Source organism: Akebia trifoliata, chromosome 3, assembly GCF_017979445.1.
Source record: "Akebia trifoliata isolate Shusen 1 chromosome 3, ASM1797944v1, whole genome shotgun sequence".
In the NCBI taxonomy this organism is placed as follows: Eukaryota; Viridiplantae; Streptophyta; class Magnoliopsida; order Ranunculales; family Lardizabalaceae; genus Akebia; species Akebia trifoliata.
The window spans coordinates 57213440-57230934 of record NC_141377.1 but is presented as its reverse complement, the minus strand read 5'-3'; the positions used below and the strand labels follow the sequence as shown (position 1 = coordinate 57230934).

The following is a 17495-nucleotide window of genomic DNA, read 5'->3' as shown; positions in this document are numbered from 1 at the left end:
TGTTTGTTAGCTACGTGTGTGTGGTGTACGATTATTTTACAGGCTTGCAAGTGGATTTGACCCCCTTGCGCCGCACGACCCCGTTTCGAAAAAATAGGGCCGTGATAGTTGGTGACGTGTTGCACCGTGTAATTCAATATTATATCAACAAAGTTACCTCCGGACTTTGCCTCGTGTTGTCTCGTTTACTTGTTTGTTAGCTACGTGTGTGTGGTGTACGATCATTTTACAGGCTTGCAAGTGGATTTGACCCCCTTGCGCCGCACGAACCCGCTTCGAAAGAATAAGGCCGTGACAGTTGGTAATCACTGAGTTGATCGACACCCTGATAGGCACCACCAGTAAGAAAGGAATTTGTGAGAGGTGGAGGTCCCACATTATGTTCAAGAGAGATTATGATCATAAGGTAACATAACCACAGATACGGTAAGAATAGTGAGTAACAAACCTAATAATGCAATTACAATATACAACAAAAATGATTTTTCAGACATCTTTCTTCAGGCTTTGTTACTCATTCTTTCTCTCTCTCTCTCTCCCCCCCTCACTTAGCAATTAGAAAGACAATTTGTTACGTTATTCTGTGGTTATTTATTTGTTAGTTAATGAAGTAGTGGATTAATTTAATTGAGTAGATAGTGAAAAAGCTTCAACCATGGAAGATGTTTGTTTTCAGTTGTGGTTCTTCTTCATCATCTTCGTCCCCCGCATCCCAGAGGAAGTGTGCGTATGATCCCAGCACGAAGCTGCACAATATTATATAATATAAATACTTAATCACTTATTAGAGAGCTGCTATTAGCACATAAACTTTTACTAGTTGCAATTTTATTATGAAAACTCTTCTACTTTATCAAGTTTGTCACCAACCAAACTCTACGTTATGAAACATTTTAGCGTGATTAACTTAACAAGATTTCAAACCTTACCATAGGTCTTTGGAGCCACGTGGATTATGAAATTGTCAATCCAACACTACAATCTTCTAGATTTCATGGAAAAATTCTAGATTTCATGGAAAAATTCAAATTAAAAAAAAAAAAAAATGCTTTTGAGCTTAACTGCTAGTGTTGAAAATTGATGGGTACCGAATTCCAAAATTTAAAATTAAAATTCAATGGTCCAAATTAACCTTTTTTTTTTTTTTTCAAAATTCTTAGAATTTTGTCCTTCATAATGTTTGTGGCATCTGATAATTTTTTCGGATGCAACAAATTCCTGCTGTTAGGATTCGTGACAAGTTATGTTAAGTAACAAATTAACTGCATTGATTTTAAACTTATGAAGTCGATCCCCACGCCAAGGTTTCTGGATGAGAAACTTGATAAAACTAAATTTGGTGGGTAACAAAATTCATAAAATAAGGTTCCATTGGAATTGTCAGAACTCCAACAGAGTTTTTGTAATAGAAATACAACAGGTAGGTCTCCCAAATAAATCTATTGTATAAAGTTGTAACCGGCTGCTTAATTTCAAAAGGATTAGTGCATTGTGATAAAAATTGGTGTGGCAATAGAATTTCTTTGAATTTTCATTGCAATTTTTTTTTAATAAAAAAAACTATAATAAGTTAAGGTTCTTCGATAAATATACCTGCGAAATTGGAATCTTGGGATATTTTCGTAAAAACAAATTTTTAAGGGTATTTTTGGTATAAAATTCAATTTATTAGGTGTATTTATTGCACTTTAACGTGTGCCCTTAGGGCGCACATTAACAATACCGGCATAAACTAATTACCAATCATGCGGAGATGCTTGGGCAGCATGGTCGAAGTAACCACGGGCTCTCTCTCCATCTCTGTGAGTCTCCCATATAAGTTTTCCGTACAGAGAGAACAATTCTCCATCTCCAGCTGGACTCGCTAATATCGCTCTCTCGTAGTACTCCTCTGCTCTCACCACATCTCTCTCCACCTTAATTTTTCAACAATTCGATCCAACAAATTAACGAATTCGATCACAGATCCATTTACAACCAAATCAACCTCAACAACTCCATCAAAATCAAATACAAGCAGAGAGAGAGAGAGAGAACTCTAGTACCTCATGTAAGAACTTTGCGTAATTCCCTAGAAGAAGAGGATTTCCAGGATTCAATTTCAAAATCTGTTGATAATAAGCACCGATCTTGCTCTCATCATCACCACTTATATCACCTCCTCTACCACCACCAATGTTCCTTCCTTTTCCGATTCCTCCACTCGAAAATTCAATCTCATTCTCCAAAACATCAATCTTTGCCTCTGCTCGACTTCTCGTAACTCGATCATTATAATTATCTCCACCTAAAACCTTCTTATTCTTCAGAATCACTGATCCATCTCCTTCTTCTCCCAACAGATCTTCACTATTAGCTGGAAATGATCCAGATCTGATACTGCTGAACCGGTTGGAAACTTTGTGAACCGATCGGATCATGTCACATTCCCACAAACCTCGTCTGATCCTCCTTGAAACATCTTTCTTGTTTTTTTATCTCCAAATGCAGCGAAACTCTCCGAGAATACGTGTAGTTCTTGCCTGGAAGTAAGATTCTGGTGACGGAATCGTGATCTTGGTAGGAAATCTTCGGCGTTCTGTGAACCGGAGTCGAACCGGTTTTGGTGAGAAGAAGTTTCATTATTCGACCGGGTGAGAAAGTGAGAACAAAGCCAATACAGCGAAAGGGAAAGTACTCTACTATCTACTCACATCTCACGAGAGAAAAAGCTACGAGGAAATCTGACATATAAAAAGCCCTCTTGTTGCCGTTAGTGATGGAGTCTTTCGTTAAGTGACGGCGTCTAAAGTCAAGACACATGTGATTCTACACGTGATAGTTTAACTACTTATCTTCCACGTGTCAAATTTATACGTCGGGACGTGAAATAAATAGAAAAAACCATGTATCATGTTAGGGGTCAGCCTGTCCGTGTAGGACTCGCACGAGTGATGCAGTGGAATCTGTGTGAGCGATGTGACGACAAAATAAAGGAAAATGAGCAACAAATTTCTCAAAGGTACTAAAGTTGGTTAGGTTTAGGTTTAGGTTACGGTGGCGCTATTTGCAAATAATTAAAATATTCAACTTGATGTACCCACCTAAAAATTGACATTTCTCTGTGTATTAATATCCTCAATGGATTGGATTAGAATCAAAATACGATTTGCTCCAATCCAATAACTTCAGGCTTGGATTAATGGTTTAGATTCTAGTAAAGATCAGCTTTGATATCTTATTGGATCAAATTTGGATTGACCATGTCCACATCCAATAAGGATTCAATCTGATAAAATATTAGAAATTATTTAAATTATACTAAATATTTATTTTAATATATTAAGTTTATTTAAATTTTGTACATCAAGTAGGGTTTGCTCCGATTTAAACCTGATTTGATTGTTATTAGATCAGATTTGGATCTTCATATTGAGATTTGATAAGAACTCGATCTGTTAAGAATCTTATATGATACTTATCAAATCAGTTACAGATCCAATTCTTACCAGATTGGTATCAAATCGAACCTGATCTAATTCGAGCTTAATCTATTGAATATCCTACTTTGTACCCACCTAATTGAAGTAATTTTTCTTTTTCTCTGTTCACCCACCCAAGAGGCTACCAAGTCTATCTCTCTCCTTCTTTGTCACCATCCACTCACTTTCTCATTCTTCTTCTTTGCTATGAGGATTTTAGATTTTGATCTTACTTGTTTCTTTACCAAGATAACCTTGATTGTTTTAAGTTTTTAAATGTTAAAGTGGGGGAGGGACATTTGTGATTCCAAATATTTTGGTGTCAAACCACACTTTCTCCACCTTCTCTCATTATTATAGTAAAGATTATTATTTTATTCTATTAAGAACATTAAAAATCTAATCAATCTATAACCTTTTCTAATTGAACAATATATAATTTGCCTTCATCTAATTTTCCCCATTATTATCATACAACCACATCGTCAAATTATTTTCAACTTTAATCAAAGTTTAAACACTTTCACAAGCAAAGTATTGGTCTAAGAAATCAAGTTTATAAAATTATTAAATAGGCACCACCTAACTTAGTTGATAAAGTCCCTGGGTGATGATATCAAAGACATGAGGTCAAATCCCGCCAACACCAAGTTACTAAACTCATTAAAAACTGGCTTACCAATCAAAAGAAAGAAAGAAAAAAGAAAAAAACGTAATCTTACGATTGCAATATTATCAACATTTATGTTTCCACTGAAGGCTTGTGTCTTAATATCAACTCTGTTGCTCTCAATTCACAATTACTATCATAAACAATTATTTCTTTTTTTTTTTTGTTGATTGTTAAACTTGTTTTAATGAGCTCAATAACTTAGTGTCAGTGGGATTTGAACTCAAGTCTTTAGTATTATCATCCAAAAACTTTACCAACTAAGTTAACTGGCACCTACAATAAACGATTAATTCTTGATTATTGATATGAATAATACTAAAGTGACCTCAGGTTAGAATCTCATATCGCACTTCTTGATGTGAAAGTGTATGAGAACGATACATGATTTTCATCAAGATATGTGTAGACACCCCAATTTGAACGAGCCCATACTCGAAAGGGCCCAAAAAACAGATTTTTCAATAAAATTTGCCAACGGGCCTCAAAAGCCCAAATCAATTGAAAAATGACATTTTAATCGAATCAAGGCCCTTAAGACCCCCTAAGGGTCTAGGGAGCCCCATCAAAAGGACTTGGCATACTCCCATCTACCCCGCTCCACTCAAAACATCGATTTTTCGACAAAATTGACCAACGGGCTTCAAAAGCCCAAATCGCTAAAAAGTGATGTCTTAATCGAACCGAGGCCCCTAAGACCTCTCAATGGTCCAAAGGACCCACCAAAGGGGTTTGACCTATCCTCCAGTTGTCCAACCCTCACCGCTCCGCCCTTGTATCTAAGAATACCCGAATGCTCGATGAAATTCTCCAACGGGCCTAAAAAGCACGATTTGCCAACACGTGGCATCTTTGATCAAACCAATGATTTCAAAAATCACAAAAAAAATAAATAAAATTAAAAAACGAGACTTGAGACGCCTACCACACCTATCCCTTCACCGCTCCATCTCCGAATTCGAAAAAAACCTAAACCCACCTAAGGCCCATAAACCCTCAATTCTTCAAAATCTATCTTCCTCATCTTAACCCTAACCTAAACCTAATCCCACACTACCTAAAATCTAAAACCAACCTACACCCTCAAAATCCATTCCAAAATAACCATCAATCAATCCCTAAAACCCAAAACCATTTCTAAAACCCAATCCCAACATTACAAAGCCCACAAATCATTAACCATATCTAATTCATTATCCAACCCACAACCCTAACCCATAAACCACAACCCACATCAACCAATCACTCTTTTATCATCAAAAGATGACACATATCATCACCCCATCTCACCTCCCTCACCCAACTACCTATCCCAGTAATTTTATTTAAACTTCATCTACCCACACATCAACCCATCACCTTTTCTCTCAAATCAAACACATCTACCCACACCCCTAACCTATACCTCCCCTAATCTACCCTCATCATTCCCTACAAAACCGACATCTACAACCTAAACCTACACCATCCTCTCAAGTCAAACATTCAACCTCTCCCATCAACCTATCTCAATTTTTCATTTCCACTCACTTTGACACATGGCATCATCTCCCTCACCCTCCCAAAATATCATCAACCACCTCTTTAAATCCTCAATTCTCTTAAATCAAATATCATTTAATCACAACCACCATCTTAAACTCACCTCACCAAACACTTCACCCAAATGGGTTGGGTAGGATCCAAACCATTTGGATCAAAACTCACCCATTTAACTCCCCTTCCCTAAATACCCTCCAATCTCCTCTAAATTAAACTCACTTCCCTCTCAAACTCATAACCATTCTATCATTTTTCTTCACTTCACCCCATTATATCCTTAAAATAACTCCTCAACATGTATAAATACCCTCATCCTCTTCCTAAAAATTCTCCCAACTTTTCACTACAAAATTCTCCCCTCCCACTCTTACTAAAAAAATACTACCAATTCTCTCTCCCAAGTCTCACAAAAAAATTACTATACTCCACTCACCTCTCTCATCTCTCCTCTGCTCTTTCAATTACACAAAAAAAATAACATTTTTCTAAACTACTAAGGACCTTAGAAGACATCAAAGAAGAAGAAGAAAAGAAGATCGAAGATACAAGGTGGGTGCAACAAAATAACCCCAATTTTCTTTTACGCCCTCTCCTCCTCCCTCTTCTATTATCCCTTCCTCTCTTCTCAAGGCAAAGGTTTATAAGGATCATCCCCTTCAATGGGATGATTCTATAATCAAGCCAAAAATAAATCCCTACTTAAGGTACACATTATCAACACGTGGCACTTTCGTTTTTATTCTTGTATTTTCGATTAAAATGACCGAGTTGAGTTGAGGTTACCACTATTTAGTGAAGAGAAAATGGTGCCTAACACCTTCCCTTTTCTCCAACCGAGCCGCTTACGCCGAATCTCAAGATTCGATTAATTCCTATCCATCGAGAGTCACTAAACGTCAAAAATGCCACATTTTCTAAAAAATGCACATTGGGTGACCATTCACACCCACTTACAAAAATGAATGGTGGCGACTCCAAACCATCGTAGATGTGATCATCGTAATGACGAAATCACGTGTCTACAATATGAAAAAGCATCTATGGATCCTGTCCACTTTCACCTCAAGAAGCACGATATGAGGTTTCAGCTTGAGGTCACTCCAACACAACTCTATTGATATTTGTGACCAACCATATTAATATTTAGGAATAGATAATACTTCCATCCTTTCTCTCCCTTTCTTCTACTATATATATATTTTTTTTTGTTTTGAAGTTCTTTTGATTAGTTGATGAAAGTGAATTTTTGGTTTATATATACTATTTTGAGCATTATTGTTTATAACCTTTTATATATTAATTTCTTTTTTGAAGTTTCCTTTTTTATTGGTTTAAGACTTTAAATCCTACTCCAAAGGTTAACCATTCCAACGTGCAGACGGAAAAGGCCACAAAAATGGGAAAGTATAGGATGCATCACGTGATTGGATGTGGTGGGGTACACCACAACTAGGGTAACATCACGTGCAGCATCAAAAAGGTCGAAGGTACAACGAGATACGAGTGTAGTATGGAAGAACGAGATACGTGTGTAGTACGGAAGAAACGGTATGTTCGACATTGCTTCACAGACAAATTGAGAAGAGTATTGCTGATTTGGAGGTGCACACATAGCCATAGATGCTTTTCAATCGTATCACGATGATAATTAAAAGTGGAAAAAAAAAAATTGTGAAGGAAATATTTCTTTATCGAATTTGAAGGGGGTGGGGGCAAGCGCCCCCACTCTAAATCCACCCCGTCCACGTCAACAATGAGAGAATCGATGTCAGTTTTACTGTTGAGCATTTTCCAATTGTAGAAAGCGGGCTGAAAACCATGTATGGGGGAACCAATAGCTTTTCAACCCTCTACTAAGATGCTCTGCTTCAAACCCGTATGTGTAACGAATGAGTAAGCAATTTAATGGATAGGGTCAGAACCCATAACCATTTGAACAGACCCATACTAGTCTTGCTCAATGATGGTGGTGGGTGCACCAACTAAGATAATTGAACAAAAAGGATCTTACTATAATTGATTGGAATCCAAATGCACCTAACCTAATTGTCTTATCCGCACCAAACTTTGGGCTTAATATCATTTAGACAACGTTCAGCTGAGCCAAAATCTTAGGGATTAGGTTATGTTATGATGATGATTGTGGAGGAATAAATCCTCCGACCTATAGGATAACGACACATGTTGCCCAAGGTATGGAGTTGTTGGGAAATAGTCTTCTGACCCGAAGGGAGAATGCTCACTTGGGTCAAGTATCGAGGAAAATGCTCAGATCAGAGCATAGTAGCAGTCGGGGAAACAAAATTCCGTGTAGAAAGCACTCTAAACCTGAATTTTCAAATTTTGAGCCCTACAATCCGGAAAGAGTTCTAATTGAGAAATTTCGCATGTTCCTCATCTCTGTAAAAAAAAAAAAAAAAAAATGTGGAAAGGGAGAACTCACCCTTTATAAATAGAGGAGGATCCCTGTACTAAAAAATACATCATTCTTAGCACAAAATCTCTGCTAAATTTTTTCTAGAACTAACTTAGGCATTGAAGGTTCTGCATGGAACAGGGAAGATTTCAAGGAATTGCAGATTGTCCAATCAGAGTTCAAAAATCTCGAGGTGATCATAAAATTCATCTTTACAATAATGATGATGAGGAGGAAAGGGTGGGGATGTTAACACACCCAGTTATCAGTTATGAGCACAAAAATATAATAAACGGTTTTGTTGGTGTTCATGTTAAATATACTTTTGAACCATTCACATAATAAGGTCCCTACTCCCTTCGTGTATTGTAGTGAAAATAGTCTTACAATAAAATTCCACGTTTTCTGAAAAAAAAAAAAAATTGCTGTGCTCACATAATCCACCAATACATGACCCTGTGTGTATCGAATGCTCCCTCAGTTTACAAAATTACCAACGTTAGTTTTGACTGGCATGCACTAGAGAGTTGACCACTGTGACGAGAAATTCTATGAGCAAAAAATCACTGGTTTTTTAGTGAGCTTCTTTTGCCGCAACAATTTATGCTAACACCACCCCAAAGATGTGTGCTGGTGATTTGCATATGAACTGGGGTAGCATTAAAAAAAGATGGTGTGGCAATAGAATCTCTCTTTGATTGAAAAAAGATGGGCGAAGAGTCACAAGTTTGAAGCGGACAGGCTGCCTCAAAATTTTACAGGAGCCCTCTTATTTACGAGACAAATGGCGTTTTAAATTTATTTCACGCCCTTACACTTCTGCCAAAATTTGGAATACCACTTTGAAAATGCCATGTGTAATCCAATGGAGAGAATTCCTTCAAAATTTTGAAGCGAGCTGTGTTGCATTTTTCATGTAGTACCCTATAATTCGATTTGATGGTTCAGAGAGTGCCACGTGGCATAAAGACCAAAATCCCCTCGTTGAACTAGTGTGGTTCAATGACCCTTCATTTCAATCTATTGGATCAGCTTAAAAGAAAGTTTTTTAATGAAAAAAGTAAAAATCAAAAACAGATTTCCTTAACGTGTGTATTTCATGGAAAGTCATTTTTTTATGGATTTTGAAATGCATGAAAAAAAAAAAAAAAAAGTTTAAGTGGAAGATGGGTATGGTGGGGAAATCAAAATCCTCTGTTTGTAGATGGGGAGGAGGGATTTTGCTCTAATTTGTAATGCATCATAAGAAATTTGAAGTTGAGATCGGAAAAGAAATCACCAAAAATACATAAATCGCTTAAAAAAAGAATAAATTCCTAATTAGACCTAGAACTCCACACGGATCTTAACCCCCTAAACAAAACCTAACTACAAAGTTTGACCTCTAAGTACCTGACGAAGCAAACACCTCATTACAAGAAATCTTCCGAAGTAAGAGAGGAAGAAACTGAAGAAAGCATGGGATTCAACAGTAATGGATGTCGATTCTATGTATAGCTCAAGTTCAAACTTGACACTCGATCCTCCTTTCCAACCATCATCTTCTTCCTAGATCTGTTTATAAGATTGAGATTTGACTTTTGACTTTTGGGGCTTGAGCGAGAGGGGAGACGAGGGTGGTTATCGACGGTGGTGATGGTGGTGGTGAAGAAAGGTTTATGGTTTTTGATTTAGGGTTGGGATTTGAGGGTGGGATTTCATTTTTCCATGGAAAAATGAAATCTTACCTTAACTTGGTTTTCACAGGGTGGAAATCTATTGTCCATGTAAAAATACAATTAAACACAAAAAAAAAAAAAAAAACTCATTTCCATGGAAAATTACTTTCCAACCCATTTTCCATGCCCAATCAAACACGCCATAATTATTTTTTTTAATTTTAAGAAAATAATAAATTTTTCTAGAGATCCATCCCATCTCAACCATAAATTAAGAATTTTCTCCTAGTGAAAGAAATTGTCATCATCTCTGCTGCTGCAACAAAGTCTACTTGTGTACCCCTCATGTCATGTGTGTTTGGCTGGTAATACTACCAATACTCATTCCATTAAAATTTTAGAATATCCTCAAAAAAGAAGTGAAAACTGCATAAATAGTAATCTCAGACATGCCGTATCATATCCAATGTTCTAGTCATAAACTTGCTCAATTCATATTTCAAAATTATGTAATATTGAGATTGTTAGAAAAGCTTCCAAATGGTACAAAAATTATGGCATTTTGACAAAGTGAAAGGAGCTGAAATTAACATCATGAAGAAAACAGTAGAGAATAACTTTAAGCATTAACAAAACAAGCAGAAAAGAGAACTTCAAACAGAACTATATCAACAAAAAAAAGGGGGAAGGGGGGACTTGAACCAACAAGTCAACAACCTCTAAGTTTCATTACAATATACCTAAGCAATTGGAATCAGATTGGAAAAAAGTAGAATTTCTCTGTTTTCAAACCAAATTCATACACTCAAAGAGATCAAAGATAATACAAGCAACTCAGCTCCCAACACACAATTTTATGGCTCTAAGAATCTTGATCACTTAAGTTGCTAATGTGTCTACATCTAATCAAAATCAGTAAGAAAATGTTGACGATTCCTATTACAACCTTTCCATTTTTAAACCATAAGAACTGTTGGAGTTAACCACATTAAACTCAAGGTCACAGTAGTAGGTATCTAGAATTAAGAGGAAGATGTGACTTAACTTGCAATGCTCATATTCTCTCTCTCAAATTTATGAGGATAAAACCTGAGTGCCAAAGCTGAATTTAAAGCAATGAATTGAGGGCTTATATTATGCATGTATGAAAATCAAATACAGAACTCAATCAATTCCAATGGTCAATGATTGAGTTCATAGGGATTGCAATCTTATAAAGAAAGATCATCGGACCTGCAATTCCTCGACAGACGTCATCCAGCATTATTGCATCTATCGATTAAAGACCTGTTTCCATAGAGGTAATTTTATTGAAGTTGTACAACTCGAATTAAATCTTAAACAAAACAATTTGAATCTTATTCATGAATCCCTTTAGATAAACTATGACTGCTCTTCGAACAATTCGAGTACAATTAACAATTTGAATCAAATATGGGGCACATATTTAGATGAAAACAGTTACTATGTTTGAATTTTTTTTTAATCTTCGGCCTTGCATACTATAAACAAGAAGAGGGTGTTTTTATTAATTTCCTAATACAAAAGGAAAATAAGCAATCCATCCATGCAATTTAATCAATTGGGGATCGGGTTTCTTGAAGAGAGATTGTTTGATTTGACATTGAAATGATGCAATCAAGTACAAAGACCATCTTTAATAATTCTTTTCCTTCTTCCTTCCTAGACTACGAAGTGACAATACTTGATTTTTAGTTTTTCTAAGTATCATTTTTCTTTTGCAAGCTCTGAGCTAAGAATTGTGTTTATATAATAGATTGTCCTTGTTGTTACTTATAAATGCTTGTACAAAACCACGTCATTGTATGGACTGTTGAATGGTTGGGCATATTATATATTTTAAAAAGGCTAAAATATTATTTCCTATTAAACATAGAAAAATTGTAATGAATCATACAATCCAACAATTTGAATCACAGTCCTCAAAATTTTACAATTTCATTATTACAACATTGCACAAAAGCTTAAAGGTCACATCTATTTAGATAACATTAGGTCTAAGTCAAGGGCTCAAGGCCACTATTTGCGTAAGAATAAGTTTCATATGCAACAAATTATATCAGTCAGAACACAAAATTAGACCATGAGGTGTTTAATATTTCAAAAACGATACTAGAAAGAAAACAAAAGACGAACCTCTTGAGAGACCAAGCTGTTATTGCCTTTTTTTTAACATTGAAGCAGACGATGAGGATACTCGATCTTGGTTGGAAGCTCTAATTATAAAAAGAAGTGTTTCCAGGAGCATACCACAAACCAATCCAAGTATACCTCCAGCGGCATTCTACAAAATCAATGTAAGAGCAAACATCGAACTGCGTTAACTCTAAAAGTGAGAGGGTAACGTAAAAGAATATATTTCTTTCCAAAAATAAATTTAGGAGTCCCTACTACGATTATAAACAAATATAAATGTAGGATTATGTTTTGAAGTTACCATGACAGTACTGTGATTGAACAGAGCTCTGAATGCAGCATATCCAACCAAATAGCCAGTAAACATTGTAAGCCCAACATGTAAACCTGTAAACATTTGCGATCACATAAGCCTTCGACACATCCAGACGATATCGTAAAAGTTAAATGAGAAGCTTGAATAATAAACTTACAAATAAAAAATATTTCACCAACCACAGTGACTAAAGTTGGAGGACATAATAAAGGGTGCGTTACCAAAACATGCAAGGAAATCATCTTATGTACCAGGACAGTGCACATTCCAAACTATTTACAAAGTTGGTAAATAAGGTTTTTTTTAAAGGTTAAAAGTCTATATTAGTAAATACCATAAATGCCCCTGATATTAATTTGTCGAAATACCAATTTTTCCCCTGTTATCTTACTGTTTTAAAAAGATAAATAATTACCACAACAGTAAAATTATGTGATTTATTTTAGAATGAGTACTGTCACGGTAATTTCAAGATCTTTACTTCATGAGTTAGTAAAAATTTCTCTAATAAAGTATGGGTAACTGGGTTAAGTACAAATTACAATGCACAACCCAAAGTGTAATTTTGTTTTGGAGAGGACTGTGGGGGGAGGGGTGAGAGGGGACACCATTGAATAAGATATATTTTGTATTATATGGTCGCATTGAACAAGGTGTCAAATCAGACTAGTTGCATCATTCAGGCTAGGCATGTGTCAGGAATATGAACTAAGAAGCCATCCCAACACCCCAGATATTAGTGCCACATCTATGTTGTAACAAGTATGGATAAGATGACACTTTTAATCTTTTGGGCCATGTCAGAAAAGTAGGAAAACTAGTATATTAAAACTCATCAACTCCAAACTCGGCCTCGTTGAACCAGATTTCTTATTAACTCAATAGAAACTTGACGGGATGAAATTTGGTCTAGTTCTAAGGGACTTGTCATTTGCTTCTTTTGACGCATGCTTTTTGTAGAACCTCATTTTTAGGGAAGGCATAATATGTTAAGAGTTTTATACAGCCAAACTTTTCATTGTTTAGCTTATTCCTGGTGGTCTCATTATATGTCACCAACAAGCTTCATTGTGGGAATTCACTTTACCAAAAGGATATATATCAGGCAGGATCAAGATCCAACATTTTATCCAACGTGTTTTGTAAATTGAGGTTAGAAGTTTCAGAATGGGCCGTTTTTTTGTGAGGATCTCTATGGTGAGGAGATCATCCTCAAAAAAATAAAAAATAAAAAAAAATCAGTCCATTCTGAAACTTCTAACCCCATCAAAAGTGACCTACGAAAAATGGGCGGTCCATGATTCTTCAACTTGTAAACTGGGGTTAGAAGTTTCGGAATGGGCTGATTTTTGGTGAGGATGATCTCTTCACCATAGAGACCGCTCTCACCAAAAATCAACCCATTCCAAAGCTTCTAACCCTAGTTTACAAAACATGTTGGATCTTGATCCTAGTCCTATCTATATAAGAGAGAGAGAGAGCAGGAAGGTGTTAGTTTCCTCATATAGGATTTGGCAGTGAATCATATTATAGGTTGGGATTGTACCTCGGTGTTGAGTTTTTCTTATGCTTAAAGCTAGGTGTAAGTTAATCAACCATCACTTGATTCATTGTGACTTCGCCTAAGCCATTTGGTCCCATTTTATCTCTCTTTTCCATCCTGTGAGTTTCCCTAAATCAGTTCCTCTTTTGTTCCGTAGTTGGCAATTTGCCCCTTTTCTGGCAGGAAAAGAATTGTGTTTTTTTTGTTGTTGCTATCTTTGCCATATGTTGTGGCTTGTGGAAAGAGGAAAATAGCCATGTCTTTGAGGGGCAGGAACACACATCACGATGTCAATATCAGCATCCTTGCTCTAAATGTTATTCTAGTGTAAGCAATGAAAGGAATTGAGACTGTATTTTTTTTTCAGAACTTCTCGTTAAGTTAGAAGCTTTTTTGTAGCGAGAAAGAGAGAGACTAAAGGAGAGAGATTTATTTTTCCATGATTGTGTTTTCAAAGCAATGGATGAGGTTGAGAATTTCCGTTCGAATAACACGCACTAATATCTCTTTGAGGCACAATTCAGGTGTGGCATCATTAAAAAACACTAGGATGGTCCCTCATCTCTGAGTCCAGGTCAGCATCCGATTCATGCCTTCCAAAGCCTAAATTAAATGACTAAAAAAACAAAACATCCTTGAAATTCCAAGGAAAAAAACAAACAAATGATCCCATGTTGTGTGAAATAAAGGATCAATATTGTTATGTATCTCATAATATATATTATGTTGATACTTATCTTGAGGATAAATAACGATGATGGCTTGATATATATTATGCACCCTTTATCGTTTCATTTTATATTATAGTCGTGGTTTTAGGCATCGTCCAATATTTAGTTGACTTTCCATAAGAGTTGATCATGATTACAACATGACTCAATTTTTTTTATTTGACTTGGCTCTAACTTGGTCTTGAGACATAATTTAGCTCACATTGAATCGAGTTCAGATCACAACACTCACAATAATTGCCGGACGAACCGAACTCCAAGACCAAGTTTTGATATCATTACTTGAGTTTCGAAGATAGTCTTCGTTATCTTCTATTTCAAGAAGTGCCACTTAGCTAAGTGGTACGATGTGTGGATGGTTGTCCCCACTTCATAGGTTCAAACCCCCTTGAACCCACACTTCTTATGCTAGCCACTAACCCATCTTTACCTATCAAAAAAAAAAGTTGTCTTTTATTTCCGATTGTGTAGCCAACATCATTTCCAATACTGGTTCACACCTATTTCTAATAATGTTTTTGTTCATTGTCCTATTCTCCAAATTTCAAGTTTTTTTTTAGACAAAACAAGTGTCCAACTCCACCATATTTAAAACATCTGAGTGAGTTGCGGAATTCGCAACTACTTACTCATCAGAATGGTGGGTTTCTGAAACACTGATATCTTCAAGTTTTCCTTGATCAAAGCAATGTGAAAGCAACGTTTGAATGGTAGGTTTCATAGGAAGTTGGACCTTTTTCATGAATTTGAGTTGAATTTTTGACAGTTTTTCTAATCCATACTAGTAAAAGAAATACTGCAAATTGGGGATTCCGGTCTAGAAACGATTCTAGGTTGCATTTGTTTAGAATTCAGATAGACCATATTTAACGTCCTTTGTTGCATCATGCCTGAAACTGACACACGTGAGTAGATAGAGAATACATAATGCATGAGACAACACCTACCAAGGACCGGGCAAAATAGCTCCATAACTTTGGGTGCATGTATACTAGTTCTACCAACATAGGAGACATTATTGTGATACAATTGACGTATTTTAGTCATACAGTTGAAGTACAGGTTGACCATCAATTGGTTTTGAACATCTTATTGTGGACTTGTGAACGAAACCTCAAGAAGTTTGATGATTGATCAAAGGTTGTTTCCTGAAAAAGTAAATTGCATCCAGTATGGTGATATGAGCAACATTGCTCTATTACCACAATTAATGTAGGAAAACAAAACTAATCAGCTCCACAATTGGTGAATGGGTTGATGAAATCTCTATATAGAGAAGAATAATGTCTCTTGTGCTTGGCCTCGAATTACTCACCCAAAACAAACTCAAACTTTGTACCAAGCATCAAAAAAATATAGTAGAGCTCTCTCCTCGCACTTATTTGTTGACAACATCACCATTATCATTATCATTATTCTTTATGTTTTATCCCAAACATGGGGTTGACAACATGAATCCTAATTTTTCATTCAACTCTATCTACCATTTTATAGCCTTCGATTCTCACTAAAGAACTCATTTTTCACTGGTGTCTTCATTAGCCTTCAATTAAGAACTAATTTTTATTAAATATTTTATTAATGTTCATAAGGGAAAAACAATACACATGTAGCGTTAGTTAAGTGGCAAGATTATAGAACAGAAGAGATGATGGAAAACGGCAATCCAGAATACCTAATAATTCAGTAACGAAAACCAGAATCTTACCGAATCCTAGCTGATCTTTATAAGACGAGAAAGGTTCACTGGTGTCCTTTTTCGGAGTGATATCTTTAACGAGCTCCTTATACGCTTTTCGTTCCGCCAAATCTGTAAGCTTTCTCAATCTGTCCTTCAATTCTTCGCTCTAAAATTTCCCCCCCAAAAAAAATAAAATAAAATAAAAATCACAAATCAAATATTCTCGAGACAAAAAACAGAATCAGAAATCGCAAAATTAGGGTTTTTTCATTTGATTGATTCGCGTCACCTTCTCTCTAGGTTTAGGGCTTGAGAAAACGAAATCGGATCCAGAGAAGAGATGGAGAAGCTTAGGTCTGGTTGAAGAAGGTGATGCGAACCAGAGAGTTCTGAGAGATTTATAAGGGACGCGTGGCGAAGACGAGAGAGTGGAAGCGATTTGTCGAAGTTCGTGACTGAGATTTGAATCTTCTGAGGCAGAGAGGAGGAAAGATCGAATGGTTTCGTTGTTCGCTATTATCAGACCACTTGAATTATAAGCTTCGTCTTCGCTCATCTTTCAGGTTTTTCTTTGAAATTTGAGACCACTTTGGGTTGGGGATTGTTTTCTTCCTTTGCTGCTAGTTAAGCCAACTAACCAAGAGAATCGCTTCCAGGTTCCAACTTCCAAGTTCAAAAACAGATCGGGTTACGGTCTGTTTCAAATAATAACCCAATTGGATCCATTGACCCACTAACCCAATCTCACCTGGACCATGAGAAAGAGAGCTGCTATTACCACACCAACTTGTACTAGTGCCACACCAATTCCTATATGAGGGGGTATTAAGAAAGAAAGATTTTACTAATTGAGTTGTTAAGACACCAAGCCACAACTCAAAGTGCATTTAAAAAGACACCCCTAAGTCTATTAAGTAATATCTCTTAAAACTTAAAAAATAAGGATTGCGGCCTTTTCTCTAAGTCCATAAAATTTGTGCCAATCATGACTTCCAAAATCAATCGAGATGATTCACCCGAGTTATCTCACTATTGTTTGTGAATAAGACAAGATACCATAGACAAGCTCTCCGCTAATTATTCTTGTTTGTCTCCCTTTTTTGATTCTTCATCTTCAATCTTCTTCTTCTCTCTGTTCAGAGATTGGGGGGAGAAATTGTCATCTTATTGAGATAAAAATAATGATTTTTTGACGCCCTCAACACAAAATCGTATATCATTTATCTTGGGATACACAAGAAAAAGATTTAGGATTTCTATGTATCCTAAGACAAATGGTCTACAATTTTGTGATGGGGCATAAGGGGGTGTCAGATTATC

The 17495-nt window shown here is 36.1% G+C and overlaps 2 protein-coding genes across 2 annotated transcripts; both read right to left on the bottom strand.

Moving 5' to 3' along the window:
* Positions 1-114: 114 nt before the first annotated feature.
* On the bottom strand, positions 115-11039 carry LOC147408281 (uncharacterized). Its single transcript, XM_086437206.1, has 4 exons — positions 10981-11039; positions 2046-2578; positions 1741-1916; positions 115-746 (listed from the first exon to the last, which is right to left on the bottom strand). The coding sequence occupies exons 2-4, from the start codon at positions 2418-2420 to the stop codon at positions 650-652; spliced, it is 648 nt and encodes a 215-aa protein (XP_086293332.1). The 5' UTR covers positions 2421-2578; positions 10981-11039; the 3' UTR covers positions 115-649.
* On the bottom strand, positions 10507-16823 carry LOC147408280 (ER-based factor for assembly of V-ATPase). The gene is made up of 5 exons (XM_086437207.1): positions 16465-16823; positions 16203-16341; positions 12206-12291; positions 11905-12052; positions 10507-11034 (listed from the first exon to the last, which is right to left on the bottom strand). Exons 1-4 carry the CDS (start codon positions 16729-16731, stop codon positions 11924-11926), a joined length of 621 nt encoding a protein of 206 aa, XP_086293333.1. The 5' UTR covers positions 16732-16823; the 3' UTR covers positions 10507-11034; positions 11905-11923.
* Positions 16824-17495: the final 672 nt, after the last annotated feature.